The sequence below is a fragment of the Ochotona princeps genome, chromosome 6 (genome assembly GCF_030435755.1).
Source record: "Ochotona princeps isolate mOchPri1 chromosome 6, mOchPri1.hap1, whole genome shotgun sequence".
NCBI lineage: Eukaryota > Metazoa > Chordata > Mammalia > Lagomorpha > Ochotonidae > Ochotona > Ochotona princeps.
In genome coordinates, this window is record NC_080837.1 from 1,318,181 (window position 1) to 1,335,380 (window position 17,200).

At 44.2% G+C, this 17,200-nt stretch overlaps 1 protein-coding gene across 3 annotated transcripts in view; it reads left to right on the forward strand.

Annotated features, from left to right (window-relative positions):
- Positions 1 to 8,514: 8,514 nt before the first annotated feature.
- LRRC49 (leucine rich repeat containing 49) overlaps positions 8,515 to 17,200 on the forward strand; it is a 174,682-nt gene continuing 165,996 nt past the window's right edge. The window contains exons 1-4 of one of the 3 annotated variants that reach the window (XM_058665291.1): positions 8,515 to 8,866; positions 9,527 to 9,583; positions 11,813 to 11,909; positions 16,892 to 17,089. In XM_058665291.1, the coding sequence (XP_058521274.1) occupies positions 8,819 to 8,866; positions 9,527 to 9,583; positions 11,813 to 11,909; positions 16,892 to 17,089 (400 nt within the window). In that variant the 5' untranslated portion in view covers positions 8,515 to 8,818. The remainder of the gene's footprint in view (positions 8,867 to 9,526; positions 9,584 to 11,812; positions 11,910 to 16,891; positions 17,090 to 17,200) is intronic. The other 2 variants (XM_058665293.1, XM_058665294.1) reach the window with 2 other exon arrangements.

Genomic DNA, 17,200 nt, shown 5'->3' on the forward strand with positions numbered 1-17,200 from the left:
GGACCGGATGATCTTTATAGGTCAGACTGATATGCCAACCTCCTTTGAGCCCTGTGAAGAACTTGTTATCACCGAACAATGCTGACCACTGTACACAAGTCCATGCAAAAGCTAAGGCTGGGGACTTGTCTAGCAGAACCATATCCTAGTACCCGACAGAATGATGGATCAGGAGACGGGTCACATTAGGCAGGGCCATGACAGCAACAAGCACACGAGAGAACCATTTCCAAGCGGAGATTCTATGGGGGATGTGTGGGCCAAACCCTGTGGAAATACTCGTCCCACTGGTTAGCTCATTAGTTGGGAGTGGTGATGGACTCAGCTAAGTGTGACCAAGAAGCCTGCCATCACTCACGGGTAAAGGAACTGACAACAGTCTGGGCTGGTCAAGGCAGCAGCACCCGAATGTACATCCTATAGCAAAGTGTCACTTGGATGAGGCTGCAGCATTCATCAGCTCAGACAAGACCAAAATGGAAGGCCTAACACCCACCGGCATGTATGAGATCTGGATCTGGGAGTGGGTCAAGTGGGGGAACTTGGAAAACTCCCCTAGTGGGTCACAACTCTCACTGATGATCACATGGTCCAGACATGGGGATCGGGCAAACGGCATAGGAGCTCCAAAGGCTGGCTAATGTGTAGATTGATTATGGAAGTGGGTGGATTGGGCAGGGCCGAGCAAACCTTAGCTCACAAGCAAGAACAGAAATCAGGATGGAGCAAAGGTCATGCCGAACTAGGCTCTAACATCTACTGCCCTGCATGAGCCAGGGACACTTAGACACAGCATCTAAGGCAAAGACCAAGACAGGTGAGGGGCTAGGCCAAGCTGAGTCAGCGCAAGCATTGGCACGCACATGATCCATGGCTGGGAACAGAGCTGGTTGGGGAGCTAAGGGGACATCCTAGCTGGATTGGGGTTCCCACTGAGGGGTGCATGAGCTGGATTTGGGGCTGTGTTCTGGTCTGGATATGGGTGCGATTTTTCTTGGCACAAGTGTGGGGTGGGGCTGGGCACACCAAGTCGGGCTAGACTCCAGCACCATCTGGTGCTCTGGAGGACCAGGGTAGATGTGGGATGGACAAGGCTAGGTCTCTGCCCCTACTGAGCCATGTGTGAGCTGTGTCTGGGTATGGATGAGCCTTGGCTGGGCTGAAACATTCAACAGTAAGAACCGGAATGGGTTGAAGGCCAGTCAGGAAAGGCCACAGTTCCTGCCAGGACAGGAGGTGGACTAAGTAGGGCTGGGTAATGGATGCACCGGTATGCGCAAGATCTGGCATTGGGAGAGGTTCTGATGGAGGAGCCTGGAAAACTCCTGTGTTGGGGCACAGTCCCTGCAGATAAGCATAAGAAGCATGATAGGGAAAAGCCCAGACCAGACCAGGGAATGGTACCCACCAGCATACATTTGGCATGGGTTGGGGGCAGACCAGGCTGAACCAGTTGACATCACCCACTGGCGAATCCAAGCACCAGAACAGAGTGTGGGTCAGGTCTGGTTTGGTCACAATACAAACCAGTGCACATTACAGAATGCTAAGGTGAGTTGGACTGTACCAGACTGGGATGCAGCATCCAACCAGCTTACTTGAGAACCAGAGAAGGAGGGGGCAAAGCCGGCAGGGGGAATGTGGGCTCTCTTGCTGGACAACCATTCCCACTGGAGAGCATGATTGGGATGGGGGCAGACCAGACCAGGCAGGGCTACAACACCTGTGGACCTCATGTGAGCTAGATCAGGGAAAAGCCAGGTTGGGCTGATTGTTCCGACTGGTGCAAGCAAAAATTAGAATGAGTGTGGGTTCGTTGAGTTTTGCTGCAGTTTTAGCTGGCAGAGCCTGGCACAGGGGGCAAAACTTTCAAGTTAAACTGCAGAATCACCTGTAAAACACATAATTCGGGAGTAGGAGTGGCCTAGAAAAGAAATAGTTGGCAGCTCCCTCTTGGGTTACCATTCACACTGGAGAACATGAGAACCAGGACTGGGGCAGGGGTGGATAGACAGAAAGGCACCCAACATCATGTGTGTGGGCTGGATGATGGAGCTGGTTAGGTTGAACTAGGCTTCAATGCTCATTGATTTGTATGAGAGCTGAATGGGATGTGGGACAGACTCGAGTAGTCTGCTGTACATACTGGCTAGTATGGGAAACAGAGCAGGGGGCAGGCCTGGTGGAGATTATTGCGGGTCGCTCCCTGACTAGGCTGCAGCTCCCCTTGGTTTATGTGAGGGCTGAATGTGTGCGGGACAGAATCATGCTGGACTGCAACACTCATTTGTTCATGTGGAAAAGAGTGCTGGAAATAGAACCGACCCAGTAAATGCAACCACCAGCTGATTGGGGTGATGGACTGTGCCGGACCCTGTACTGGCAAGCACACACAAGAATCTGGTCTGGGATCACCTCAGACAAAGTTTCTTCTGGGATTTCCCCATTCGATCTGCCGGACTCAGAACCCTAACCATGAAGAGAAGTTCAGGTTCCATGGTCTACCATGGAGTGCAAGTGTCAAAGCCGAGCCTCCTCAGAGGCTTAGACAGAGCAGTGGAGAGCATAACCAGGTGCCCATGGAGGATATGGCAGTCTGTCGGAACCTGCAGAAGAAGATTCCTGGCGCCACAACAGAGGACAGAACAAATCAATCAACTACCCTAACCATATGTTGGCAGTGAAAAACTGAGCAAACGGAGACTCTAAGGTGGACTATGTCAGCCAGTGGATTCTGGAGAGATTTCATCATGCTTGGAATGGTGAGATTGGCAGCAATTCAGAACTGTTGAACTATCAAAACCACTTGAGCAGTGCCCTCGGAGCATGCCTCATGTCAGGGACCTGGGATGATGGGGCTTCTCCCTTTATCTCCCCTTTTGCCCCAGATACAGAAAAAAATGTGGAAATAATAGTCTTACCCACTTTCCTGTAGCCCTTGAACCTTTGTGTCCTAATTAACTATGTAAAGATAATAAAAAATAAAGAAAAAGTGAAAAAATATATAATTTGTAAAAATGGACACAGAAACAAGAAAATGTTGAATAACCTTGTAACTATCAAGAAACTGAGTTTTTCCTTAGAATGCATTTTGCAATGAAAACCCTAGGACTAAGTGCCTTCAAGAGTGAATTCTATCATATATGAATACCAAGCAGTGAGCTCTAATGTCACTTATATACATAAATATTTCTGGAGGATAAAAAAAGAGCGAATAATTCCAAACTGACTAGCATGGTCTTCACACTAAAACCCAAGAAAGACAAGTTCCAGAGCCATTTCATTTACTCACACAGCTGCACAACTCCTAAATGAAATATTCGCAAATTAAATTAAACGGCATATAAAAAGAATGATAATTTGGGCCAAATTAGGTTTATGTCAATCATTCAAGTATGAATCAATATTTCAAAACCATGCTATGTAATTTAATAGAATAATGTATGATAGGTTCAGGAAAAAATCTTTGGATAAAACTAAAAATTATTTAGTGTTTTTTGAAGATTCATTTTATTTATAATGAAAAGGCAGAGTAGAAAGGATAGATAGATAGAGATCTTTCATCTGCTGGTTCACTCCCCAAGTGACCACAGTGATTGGAACTGAGCCAATCCAAAGCCAAGAGCCAGGAGTTTCTTCTGAATCTCCCATGAAGGTGCAGGGACCCAAGTACTTGGGCCATTCTCTGCTGTTTTCCTAGGCCACCAACAGTGGAGTAGCTGGCACTTGAACCATTTGCCTACTGTGCCACGGCACTGGCACCCAAATAATGTTTTTTTTTTTTTCTTTTGAAAAGCAGATCCACAAAGAGAAGGAGGCACAGAGACACAGAGAGAAAGATCCTCCATCTGCTGGTTCACTTCACAAATGGCTCTAATAGCCAAAGCTGAGCTGATACGAAGCCAGGAGCCAGGAACTTCCTCTGGGTCCTCCACATGGTTGCAAGGTCCCAAGGGTCTGGGCCATTCTCTACTGCTTTCCCAGGCCACAAGCTTGGGAATGGATGTGAAGTGGAGCAGCTGGGACTTGAACCAGTCTCCACAATAGATCCTGGAGCATGCAAAGTGAGTGTTTAGCCACTGGGCCATTGCGCCGGGCTCTAAGAAACTCTTCATAGTGAAGAAGCTGGTGCTGCAGTGCAGCACGTTAAATGGCTGCCTTCAGTGCTCACAACCTGTGTGGACGCTGGTTCAAGTCCATGATGCTTCACTTCTCAAACAACTCTCTGGTAATGGCCTTGGAAAACAGTGGAGACTGGCCCAAGTTCTTGGGCCGCTGCATCCACGTGAGAGATTTAGAAGCAGCTCCTGACTCCTGGCTTTGGCCTAACCTAGCCTCAGCTGTTGCAGCCACCTGGGGGTGAGGGGAGCTGTGAACCAGTGGATGCAAGATCACTCTTTCTTCTCTTTCTATAACTCTGCCTTTCAAATAAATAAGCAAATAAAAATTTTTAAAGGAGGAAGCAAGCCACTGTGAGAGAAAGATATTTTAAAATTTTAACTAACAAAGGACCCAAAGGCAGGATTTATGAAAAATTCCATTTAAAAAATTTTATATATTTTATTGGGAAGGCAGATGTACAGAGAGGAGGAGAGACAGAGAGGAAGATCTTCCGTCCGTCGATTCATTCCCCAAGTGGCCGTAACAGCCGATGTTGTGCCGATCCAAAGGCAGGAGCCAGGAACTTCTTTTCCGGGTCTCCCACGCGGGTGCAGGGTCCCAAGGCATTGGGCCATCCTCAACTGTTTCCCCAGGCCACAAGCAGGGAGCTGGATGGGAAGTGGAGTTGCTGGGATTAGAACCAGCACCCATATGAGATCCCAGGTGCGTTCAAGGCGAGAACCTTAACCATTACACTATCGCGCTGGACTCAAAAAAATTCCATTTTTAAAAGATTTATTTATTTAAAGCACAGAGAGAGAGAGAGAGAGAGAGAGAGAAATATCTTCCATCTGCTGGCTTGCTCCCTAGTTGGCTGCAACTGCTGGGGCTGGACTAGGCCAAAGCCAGGAACTTCATCAGGGTCTCCCACATGGCTGGCAGGTGTGCAAGTAGTTGGGTCATCTTCTGCTGCTTTCCTAGGAGTGTTAGAAGAGAGCTGGATCAGAAATGCAGTAATGGGGATTCAAACTGGTGCCTGTGCAGGATGGCAGTTCAACTCATTATGCCACAATGCTCGTCCTATGCAAAGAATTTCCAATCATTGTTCCCTTATTAATTGATTAATAATCAGGGAATGCAAAATAAAGCCACCACTCCACAACCTGCAAATGGACTTCGGTGTGAGAGAGCCGGTAGAAGCAAGATGCATGCAACTATTTTTGTATTATCTGCTCAAATATAATACCCTACATCAGCAATTCTAGGTACTTCCCATAAGAAATATGTGCATGAAAGCCAAAGACAGGTTCAAGAATATTTACAGCAGTATCACTTACACCATACCCCAGGAAGCAACAATTTGAATATTCAACAACAGCAGACAGGGAAATCAATTTTGGCATATTCATACAATAGAAGCCCACAGAACAATGAGAGCAAACTGTTGTTGCATACAACAGCAAGAATGAATCTGAGTATAATGTTGGAGAAAAGAAGCCAGACACGAAAATTCCTGCAGCATGATTTTAGTTATGGGAAATCCATAAAAAAGCAGACTTGGTTACTTGTATGGAAAGGGGTGAGACTGGAGTGGTGTGGGGACTCTTGGGGTGCTAATCATCTTCCATTTCATTGGCCCAGGTTGTGGTTACACATATTTAGTTCATAATGATTTAATGACTTGTCCACTTAAGATTTCTTCACTTTACATTCACTTTGCATTTGATAGACTTCAGTTAAAGTTAACTTTCAGTTAGTCATTGGGATGCTATTAAAAAGAAAGAGGACACAAGATTAAGTGTTAAGTAAAAACACTTAAGTAAAAAAACAGCATTAATGGGGCAAAATATTATCACCTAGAGCAAAACCTAAACTCCCTAGTTAACATTCTACCTCCATCATAACTCTTGCTTCTTTTTGAGGCAGGGTCTTTGTAGCCAAAAGTTCCTCCTTAGTGAAACCAAGGAGAGATACAACTGTTTGCTATCTTGTTGGTGCAGTGGGTTAGGCCTCTGTTTTCTTGCCAGTATCTAAGAGCTGATAGAGTGCTTACTTATGTCCCAGTGGCTCTGCTTCTGATCTCCCTGCTAATTATCTCTGGGAAAGCAACGAGAAAACTGCCCAAGTGCTTGGGATCCAGCCATCCAAGAAAGAGATCCGTCTGGCCCAGCCCCAGCCACTGTAGCCATTTGGGGAGTGAACCAGTAGATGTAAGATCTCTTTCTGTGTCTCCCTTTCACAGTGTCACTCTGCCTTCCAATTCAATAGATCTTAAAAATAATGGCTGATTGAGTCATCTTTCTAATGCCCAAGGCTTCATTGTATCTCATTTGCAATCTAATTGATACTCCCACCAGCACTGGGACAGTTAACAATCACCATGGCAACAGCCAGGCATAGCCACAAAAGGATCTAACAGAAGGCAGTGCCTTGATTCCAAGAAATAAGCCACTCCTGTCCCAGAAAAGCCACGAGTGTCCCTCTTCCTCCCTCTGTTTGCCCTAGCTATGGCTCCTGAGCCCCAGCAGCCTAAGAGTCCTTAGTTAGCGTTTCACGTCTTCAGTCTCTAGCTACTAAACAAAGCTTACACTGTGCACAAAGGATGCTGTTTTGCAGTCCATCTGTTTTGCAGGTTTCCAAAGGGAAAGTAACAAAGTCAGGCGGTATGCGGTGTTCCTTAGAACAAGGTCTCTAAAAACAGGGGACATTCACACTCACACCTACCTGCACAATACACTAACTACGGCACTAAACAGTGTCTGCAGGGACTCCTCAATACATGTTGTAGTGTGACAGGAGACGGTTTAGCTAGTTGGTTCTGAGACTGGGAAGAAAAACCTGAAATGGTGGGAAGGTATGAGATGTGATATAAGATAACTTCCTCAGCTATGTTATTAGGGCTTTCTTGTTGGACTAGCCTAAACATTTATTTCAACTAGAAATTTAAAAATCTTTTTATAACCTTATGTACTCTAAGCATGACTTTTGTGATAACCCAGTTTCCTATGAACTCAGTGCATGTTTGAAAGTAATAGAGATGGCTGGAACCATGTAGTTACTGATTGGAAAACAGAGTTGAGATGTACTCTGCACCTGTTTCTCCACGGCTAGGACTTGTTGCATTATGAAATCCTTGGGTGTTTACTATCCTAGCATTGCTCCTCCCAGGTTTTCACTAAGTACAGTTATGGTGAAGGAAAGCAGCGTAGGGGCATTTCATGTTTCTCTTATTATATAATTATGCTTCCCTAATACTCGGTTATACAGATCTAGGCAATGTTCAAATAGATATTGCTGGTGGATAGACGGTTCAGAGAAAGAACAACCACCATCAAAGGCAGAGAATGAAAGATTTATTTCAATGCAAAAAAAAAAAAAATTCTTACATAATCATCCCATAAATATTTATGGGATTCCCTAAACTTACAGAATAGCCTCCCAGGCAGTGACAATAGAATGGCGAAGAGATCAGATAAGATCCTTGTTTTGTCAGAGCTAAGGTTCTACTAGCTGAATTTTCAAGAAAATGGCATAATCGGTGGTGAGAGGAAACGGGCAGGGTCTGGTATCAGCGTGTTGTATGGAACCAGGAACACAACCAACTTGAGAGGGCAAAAGTTCATCAGGAAGCACAGTGAGCAATGCTAGAAAGAAGCTGGTGTAGACAGAAAAGAGGCATGTCGGGATATGTAAACCATGTTATTCATCTTAACCCTTTGGCCTAACAATGTCATCAGCTCCCCTGTCCATGTAGGAAGCAGGTTGCTAAGCAGAAGGAGTTGGACCTGGCAAAGGCTCTTCAGGTGAGGACTTCAGGCCCACGAAGCAACTGCTCACTTCCGGATAGGTTTACACTGGATGAGCACAGCTGTTTCCCTCAGCTCTAAAATTCTATTAGTGTCCTATGCTGAAAGCCCAAATGTCAATTCCAGGTCATTGGGAGAACCGCGAGCATCAGGTGATAAGCCAGCATTTCATCATGGGGAGAAGGTGGAAATGCTCAGACACCAATGCAGGTAGTCAGGACGTGCAGAGGGCATTGGGATGTCCCCCCAGGACGTGCAGGGGACAGGAGGGCCTTGGCAGCTCCTGTCTCCTTCCCTCCGCCCGTAAGATTTGCTCCACTGTGATTCTTTCCAGGGACAGAGCGAAGACTGAGTTTGGGGTGGAATGAATTAACCGGTTCGGCCAATTGAATTCCAATTGCTAGTGTTAAGTGGGAATCTCTGACTTCTCATGTCTAATTTTACGGATGAGAAAAACAGAGCAAAACACAAGTAAACAGAGGCAACTGAGAGAGGAGAGAGAAAGAGACAGAGAGACAAAAGCAGGTGGACACCGGCCGAGGGAAACGAATTTCGCGCGGGCCGCGCTGGGGCGGGCCACAAACCCGGACGGACCGGAAGTGCCTGTTGTCCCTAGGTACCGAGGTGGCGGGCTTCTCGTTCCTCAAACTCTCCTCCGCCCGGCTCTCCGCGCGGCTTGTGTGTGTGTGTGTGGAGAGATCAGGAAGCGCCGACGCCTGCGCCCCGACAAACACAGCCCGAGGGCTGAGAAGATTGCACGGGTGCTGAGGCGGGTGAGGACCAAGGCGGAAGTGGTGGTCTCCATGGTAACCCGGGGCGGGTTGCCGGGGAGACGACCCCAGTCGGTGACTGAATCCCTCCGGTAGCGTCTCCTGGAAGACGGAGCCCGCAGTCCCCGGGCTGTCTTTGCCATGATTCCCGGGAAGTATCGCTCTGTTTCTGGCCGGACTGCAAACAACGTAGGTTGGGCTTCCTGGCTTTCTGTCTCTCACCATCCTTTCTGACAGGCGCCTTTTGTCCCAGGTGATGGGGCCGCGATCCCGCAGATCTCCCGGGATTGGACCGCTGGCTTCCCTCGAGCCATGGTGTGACCGGGCCCAGGGCTCGTGGGCCGGACCGAGCCCTGGGAGGGTGTGGGCTGCCGTGGGGTGGACGCGAGGACTTGTCCAAGGGCTGGCCTGTCCCGAAGGTGGAGCTGATCTACCGTGAAAAGCACGGGTTCATTTAAATTCCTGCAACCGCTGCGTCCCCTTTTCTTTCTTCCTTTTTCATTTTTTCTTAATTCAGAAAAGAATTTATTTTAGCTACTACCACCTCCTCACCTAATCTCCTCTGAGACATTTATTCAGACCTAAAATGGCAATGGCAGGCGTCAGAAGAAAGAAGGGCCCAGAGTGTGGCCGACGTATTGGAAGATAAATCAGTGAAACCTTTTCATTCTTAGTTGTGATTTTACTGTTTCCAACAAATGCCCAGAACATGATCAGTTACTGCAGACAGAGGCAGTTCGGGCATCCTAGTCCAATCTGGTTGTTTGCTGGATGTGTGTGTTTCTGTGCCATTTGGGTGAGTGTAGAGCAACATTTATGGCTCATTTTTCTTTTTCTTTTACATTTCAGGTGAACTGTGGGCTTCATCTGGTTATTCAAACCTCATCACTTCCTGAGAAGCACAAAGTAAGATTTTTGCAGATTGGTGTTCTGATGGGTGAGAACTGGTTTTGTATGGGACCCAAATAGCGTGACTTGAAGAGGAGATTTTTTTTAATTTTTTTTTTGAAAGATTTATTCATTTTATTACAGTCAGATATACACAGAGGAGGAAAGACAGAGAGGAAGATCTTCCGTCCGATGATTCACTCCCCAAGTGAGCCGCAATGGGCCGGTACGCGCCAACCCGATGCCGGGAACCTGGAACCTCTTCTGGGTCTCCCACACGGGTGCAGGGTCCCAATGCGTTGGGCCGTCCTCGACTGCTTTCCCAGACCACAAGCAGGGAACTGGATGGGAAGCGGAGCTGCCGGGATTAGAACCGGCGCTCATATGGGATCCCAGGGCTTTCAAGGCGAGGACTTTAGCCGCTAGGCCATGCCGCCGGGCCCGAAGAGGAGATTTGAACTGCCCATTTCAAGGATACATACTTTGGTCTGCGCTGTAAGGCTGCTGTTTACTTTCTGCCCACATACAGCCAAACTTTGACTTCTTTAAAATGAATGTTAGTTCATTGATTGCAAGAGATTAAGGCTTTTCCTTTTCTTGGACACACATTTCTGAAAGCAGAGTCCACCTTAAAGTTGATGGCATGCTCTAGTTTAGTAGGGAAATGGTTTTTCTTTCTTTCTTCATTGTGAATGTAAGGTGGTGTGCCCTATGGCAATGGGAAATGGTTAACCAAAAATCTGGTTGACCGAGAGGGGATATCTACAAATATTGCGAAAAGGAGGAATGGAAATACCTTAACAGCGGAACTACATTAGGCTTAATGTGACTTAAAAGGTAACGTGTGAACACGAGATTGCGTTTTCTGTAGATCATGTGCCTACATGATCTCGGGGATTTCTAGAATTTTGGTTTGATTTTGATTTGATTTGATTTTTGAGATATTGTAGATAACAGATGCTTTCTTCCCTGCTCTGTTGCATCTCCGCATTCAGATCTATTTACCTTCCTCCCGCCCAGCTGTGCCTCAAGACACAACTTCATGCTTCTGTCTCTGACCTAGTTGGATGGCGCCAGCCACCTAGTTGAGCTGATTCAGTTGTTAAGTAGGTGTCCCTGGAGGTGCTGATAACAGATCACAGCCAGAGGAGGCCAGAAGGGCATGAGGAGGCAAAGGGCAGGAGGCCAGCATGCAGATGTGTGCATCAAAGTGGGGAACCCAGGGCTGCAAACCTTTGCTCACCCCAGCAAACAGTGGGTAGCTGGCTCAATTGAAAATACGCTTCATTATAATTGAATTTGCTGCATCTCCAAAGCTCTCCTGATTAATTTCACTGGATAAATCCTCTTCCAACATTGTAGCATGTCTAGGAACTATGTGCCTCATCCAGCATATTTCCAAATCATTCACTTTGTCTTTGTTGAGCTGTGTTCTGAGAAGATCTCTTTAACTTATATCATTCGTCAGAATGCAATGTAAATGCAACGTGTTTTTAACACAGGTGAAGGGGAAGAATTGTGATTCTTTTAAGATGCTTATTTAGGACCTTTTGTGTGTACTTGTAAGAGGTTGTTTTATGATTGTTTTTCCTCAGTGCTCCTACCAGGCAATGATTTTGAACCTGAATTAGTAAAAACCCTTAATGGGTGATCAAAGTAGCCATGATCCTTTTCAGCAGCATTGAGCTGTGATTTTGCACTTTTGTACTTCTCAGACAAGTGATTCTTTTAATCACTGGGTTTTCGGAGAGGGTATGGAGGGATTGGGCGTTCCTCAGAATCTGACCTGAAGAGATGAACTGATTTTATGGATTATAAAATATGAATAATGTATGGCTTGCCATTTAAACCGTTTTAAAGTTCAGTGGCACTAAGTACATTCAAATGTGGTGTGGTCATCACTTCTTATTTGTGTCTGAACTCTTGCATCTAAACAAAATCCTCATAACCCATTACTTGGTTGCTTCTGTAAATTCCAGGTGCCACAAATACATTTTTGCTTTCTTTTCTGTTGTTGTTTTCCTAATTCTTTCCTTTTTTTTTTTTGGTTCAATTTCTTTCTTTCTCTCTCTTTCTATTTGCCTATTGTGAATATTCCAGCTAAGTGGAATTGTACAACATACAGCTTTCTTTTCTTTCATTTAGCGTGACATTCTCAAGCAGGAGATTATGGTGTGCTGTTTTATAATTAACTTCATTACTTAACACTATATGTTTTTCCAATTTTTCTTCAATGATGTTTTTCAGGTTGAATTCAAGCTAAATAGAGACACACCATCCTTCCCTGGTCGACTCTTACAACATGATCTTGAAAGAAACTATTCCAGTAGACAAGGTATTAACAGTGAGTAGCGATCAAATACGATTCATCTTTCTAGGGTAATAATATTTATTTAATGTTGGTCACTAGATATGAATAAACCTGAATTACAAATGACATATTTTGTTGGTCATCAAATCTGTTTAGAATTAGTTTAAGTCAGAATTGGAGTGGATCATTTCTAATAGTTTAGTTTGAGGGTGGGCTATATAAGAGAATGGGAAGGAATGTTGCAAATGTTTTGTTAGAACTAGGTAAAGTGGCTAGTTAGTGAGGTAACGGTATGGGAACACAAACATTTAGGAAATTGGGTGAAGAACAGAAAATCAGGAGCAGAAAAGAAGCAATCTTTCCCTTGACTGTGGCATATAATTAGATACTTTATATAACAGAGACCATAAAGATAGGATGTATTCCTTGGAATCTTTTTAAAAAGGCAGATTCTTAGCCATCCTATCCCCCCCATATATCTCATTCTGATCTGGGTAGAATCTGGAAATGTGCATTTTGGTCACGCCACAGGGGATTCTGATGGGTGAGAACCACTGTGATCGATGCTGTTTACATGAGCTGGTTATACTTCTGAAGCATATTTTCCCATCAAAGAAAAATGATCTCCAGCATGTGTGACTGTTAGTGGCTAGTAACTGAGGATCTGTAGTGTGCTGGTATCCTTCACTACCCTTTCCTGGAGGAGACCGTGTGAGGGCTGATGGGTACAGCCCCTCCAGATTGAGCAGCTAGTTACTGGGTGAGCGTGCAGCATTTTTTTTTTTTAAAGCACTCGAGTTTATTGAGTGCAAATATATTTTTCATTTTTTATTGATTTTTCTTATTTTATGATACAGTTTCATACTTTTCTTTTTTGATTTTGGTACCTTGGGGCCTTTATCTTGGGCCGAACGCAACTGACACGTCTCTTTCTTCCTATTTCCTCACTCTTGCCTTGGCCAGTTGCTGAGCAGGACCTCAGTCTAACTGTAGTTCCTCTGCACGGGGAGCATCTGTTGTCTTCCTTGGCACAGTACAATGTATGGATTTTACACCGTGTGCCTGCTACTGTTTTAGGTACGCAATTGTGGATGAGAAACTGGAAATGTTCAGCTCCGATATTTTTTGCTTGCATTGTAAATTTCCTTCATATTTTTAGGATAATATCTTTTTTTACACTAATATCTTAATTGTCCCTCTTAATCATAAATCAAGCTTAAATACTTTTCTCAACTTTTTCTTGAATTAGAGTAGGAAGTTGATAAGCATTTGTAAATGGCTGGCCAGGCAAATTTATTTCCGTGGTGAAGTATTACTAGATATTTGCTAATGGGAAAGAGTATGTATGTATGTATGAAATTTTGTGTAACTAGGTAATAAGTAATGTCTTCTAAATATTCAATTGACCCGCACAATACAAATAAACTCTACAGAAGAAAAGAAACTGATTTTTCTTTAAAATATTTTCTTCAAAACCATTCTGTGTGACAGGAGCCTCATTTAACGTGTGTTAAAATTGTGCCTGGTTGTTTCCAGAGTTCCTTCTCTGTTTCATGCAGAAAAGATCACACAACTTAGAGCCACTTTCTTGACTTTTGTACTCAACATTCTACCGCTAACAGTGCAACACATTGTGAAAATTTTAAGTAGCACTTCATCAGGACAATTTGGGGATCTGATGCAGTGCATCCAAAATACTCAGTTGTTATAATTAGTTTCAGCCTATTTCTTTTTTTTTTTTAAGATGTATTCATTTTATTACAGCCAGATATACACAGAGGAGGAGAGACAGAGAGGAAGATCTTCCGTCTGATGATTCACTCCCCAAGTGAGCCGCAACGGGCCGATGCGCGCCGATCCAAAGCCGGGAACCTGGAACCTCCTCCGGGTCTCCCACGCGGGTGCAGTGTCCCAAAGCATTGGGCCGTCCTCAACTGCTTTCCCAGGCCACAAGCAGGGAGCTGGATGGGAAGTGGAGCTGCCGGGATTAGAACCGGCGCCCATATGGGATCCCGGGGCTTTCAAGGCGAGGACTTTAGCCGCTAGGCCATGCCGCCGGGCCCACCCCAGTTTCAGCCTATTTCTTGTTTTCAAGGTCAGTGAAATAGTTCGTAGCTTGTGCACATAAATTGACCAGTGATAGTTCAGTGAAAAATAAAGTTGGCGTTTCATTTTAGCTGGTTAGTCTAAAACTTGGGAAGTGATTTCTTTTTATTATGATTATCATTTTAAACAATACAGTTTCTCACCTCCCACCATCCTCCCAGACCCATTATCACAGTAGTATAGTCACTTAGTAAAAGTTACAACTCTAACTTTCTGCTATTTAAATGTATCATGGCATGGGCCCTGCCCTGTAACCTAGTGGTCTCACCTTGCATCTGCCAGGATCCCATATGGGTGCTGATTGCATGTCCCAGCTGTTCCACTTCCCATCCAATTCCCTGCTTGTGGCCTGGGAAAGCAGTCAAGAATGGCCCAAAGCCTTGGGACCCTGCACCTGCATGCAGGACCCAGAAGAAGCTTCTGGCTTCAGATCAGCTGAGCTCTGGCTGTTGCGGCCACTTGGGGAATGAACCAGTGGATGGAAGTTCTTTTCCCTGTCATTCCTTCTCTGTGTAAATCTTACTTTCCAATAAAAATAATATACATCTTGAAAAGAAAGATAAATGTCTCATGGCATGGTAGGTATAGACAAAGATAAAAAAAATCTCATTTCATACTGTGAAATTATGTTTAAATATTTCCTTGGGAGTTCTACTTTTATTTGGGAGTAGAGACACGTACTGCAAAATATCTTTGCTTCCTGGTATGTTGGTCTCCGTTTGACAGGTTATCTATGCTGAGTTGTGATTTCTTTTAGGCTTTTTGAGGTAATGTTAAGAGTTAACCCATAGAGTCTTGTCTTTTTTTTTTTTTAAATATTTATTTATTTTTATTGGAAAGTCAGATATATATAGAGAAGGGGATATAGAGAGAAAGCTCTTCCATCTGCTGGGTTCACTCCCCAAGTGGCCATAATGACTGGTGCTAAGCAGATATGAAGCCTGGAGCCAGGAGCCTCTTCTAGGTTTCCTACACGGGTACAGGGTCCCAAGGCCTTGGGCGATCCTGTACTGCTTTCCCAGGCTAGAAGCAGGGAGCTGGATGGGAAGTGGAGCAGCTGGGACACGAATTAATACCCATATGGGATCCTAGCGGTTGCAAGGAGAGGAGTTAGCCACTAGGCTATCTTGCCAGGCCCCCAACCCTTTCATTCTTGGATTTGTTAAATGAGCCAGATAGTCTGAGGACTACTGTATAATAAATTTCAGTTAACCTAATATTGATTGATTCATTCCAAAGAAAAAAAATTTAAAAATATGTGTAGAATTTTATATAATGCTTGGCATTTAAGATCATGGTAGGTTGACTGGAATCCAAGAATCAAAATTTCCATGATCAGAAACATCCCCAAAATGAGTGAATACAGAGGAGGGAACTTCAAAGAGTTTGTAGAAAAGTAGAACTGAGAAGTAACTATATTTTGGTGCAAGGAAGTTTGAAGTCAGTGCATTGTTAAAGAGCTTTCATGTATGTGGATTTTAAACTCCTTTACACCAAAATAAAGTTATCCTGTAATTTCATTTTCTGTGAACTTTTTAGTTTGTTTTTTTTTTGAAGTGCCCTCATATATGACAATGCCTTATACTGTCTGTCCGTCTATCCATGGTATCCTGTTGCCAGGTGGTCATTTGATGAAGTCTGTCTTTTGATAAATATGATGCTTACACACATCATTGTATTATTCATTGTCTTGATGCTTCTGATGCTCAGAAACGTGGGATGTGATAATTATTTTGTGCAAGAAATTACATTTGGGATACTTCCATTTATGCTTTGTTGTCCTAGAGAAACTAGCAAATCCTTTGATATATTGTAAAGTAGCAAATTCTTTGCTATATTTATAAATATGTATATAGACTTGAATTCAAATTGTCATCATTTTGTGTGACAGCCTCCCAAAGAATGTTAATTCTCTAGATTTGTTTTTTCATGCTTTTACCTTGTTGAGTTTATGCAAAATTTTGTGGTGATCTTAGACTTTATTTTACCAGGAGTTTCTCCCTCAGGCACTTCAACATCAGTTATTACTTTGAGTAGATTTTCTCTTTCTCGTGGGAAATATGGTAGATTTTCTGTAGTATTCAAGTGGCCGCCTTTGATGTATTACTCAAACTTTACCTCATTTCTGGAACTTCTGTTCATTTTTTTTTTCTTGAAAGTACTACCCTTTTCTAGTTTGGTTTTTTTTTTAAAGCTTTATTTTATTTTTATTTGACAGGCAGAGTTACAGAGAGAAGGAAAGTCATACAGAGAGATATTTTCCATTTACTGATTTGTTCCCCACATATCTGTAATGTCCAGAGCTGGACTGAGCCAAAGCCAGGAGCCAGGAGCTTCTTCTGGTCTCCCACATGGATGCAGGGGCCCAAGAAGTTGAGCCATCCTCCACTGCCTTCCCAAACCTTAATCAGGGAGCTGGATTGGAAGTGGAGCAGCCAGGATTTGAACTGGCCCCCATATGGGATGCTGGCACCAAGGTGGAGGCCCAACCCACTATGTACACACTGATCACTGTCTTCTAGTTCTTTAGACTAGACTTCAGTACCTACCTCCCCTAAACCCATCATAACCCTGTTTAGTAAGTAAGTGATAAGTAACTAGATAAATGTATAAACAGATATTCTTTTTAACCTGTTTTATGTATTAAATTAATTTTCAATATGGTAAAGGCTATTTGAGAGCAGAGACGCCATCTGATCCACAACATACAAGTGTCTCAGGGGAGCCACTTGCCCTGTAGATGCTAGCTTTAACTTGACCAGATGTATTGGTAGCCGCTTTAGTGTCTTTGCAGTGTTGTTTACCATTCGTAGCTAAACCTCTGTTTTCCAAAAACTCCTTTCTGTGTATTTTCTATAGTAAGCTCATGCACTGTGTAGCTTTATGATGAACTTTTTGATATTTTGAAGGAGATGGAAGAGTCCTAAGTCCTTCGCCTCGTAGCAAATCTTCATGCATCTCATCCACAACAAACGTGACCGAACTGTACGGGCTGGAAGTGAAAAGTGCCCTGAGCTCCTTGGCAGCATTCGGAGATTCTTCCTTTCAGACACCTCCCAAGGCCAGGATCCGCCAGGGCTGTCATAGTGCCGGCCCCAATGTGTCTGGTAATGAGGGGCGGTCATCTCAGAGGAGAGTTCAATGCAGTGCTAGGAGTTTAGGTCATGAAGGATCAAAGGCAACGCTAAAGCAAGTCTTCCGCTTTCAACCAAACAGTA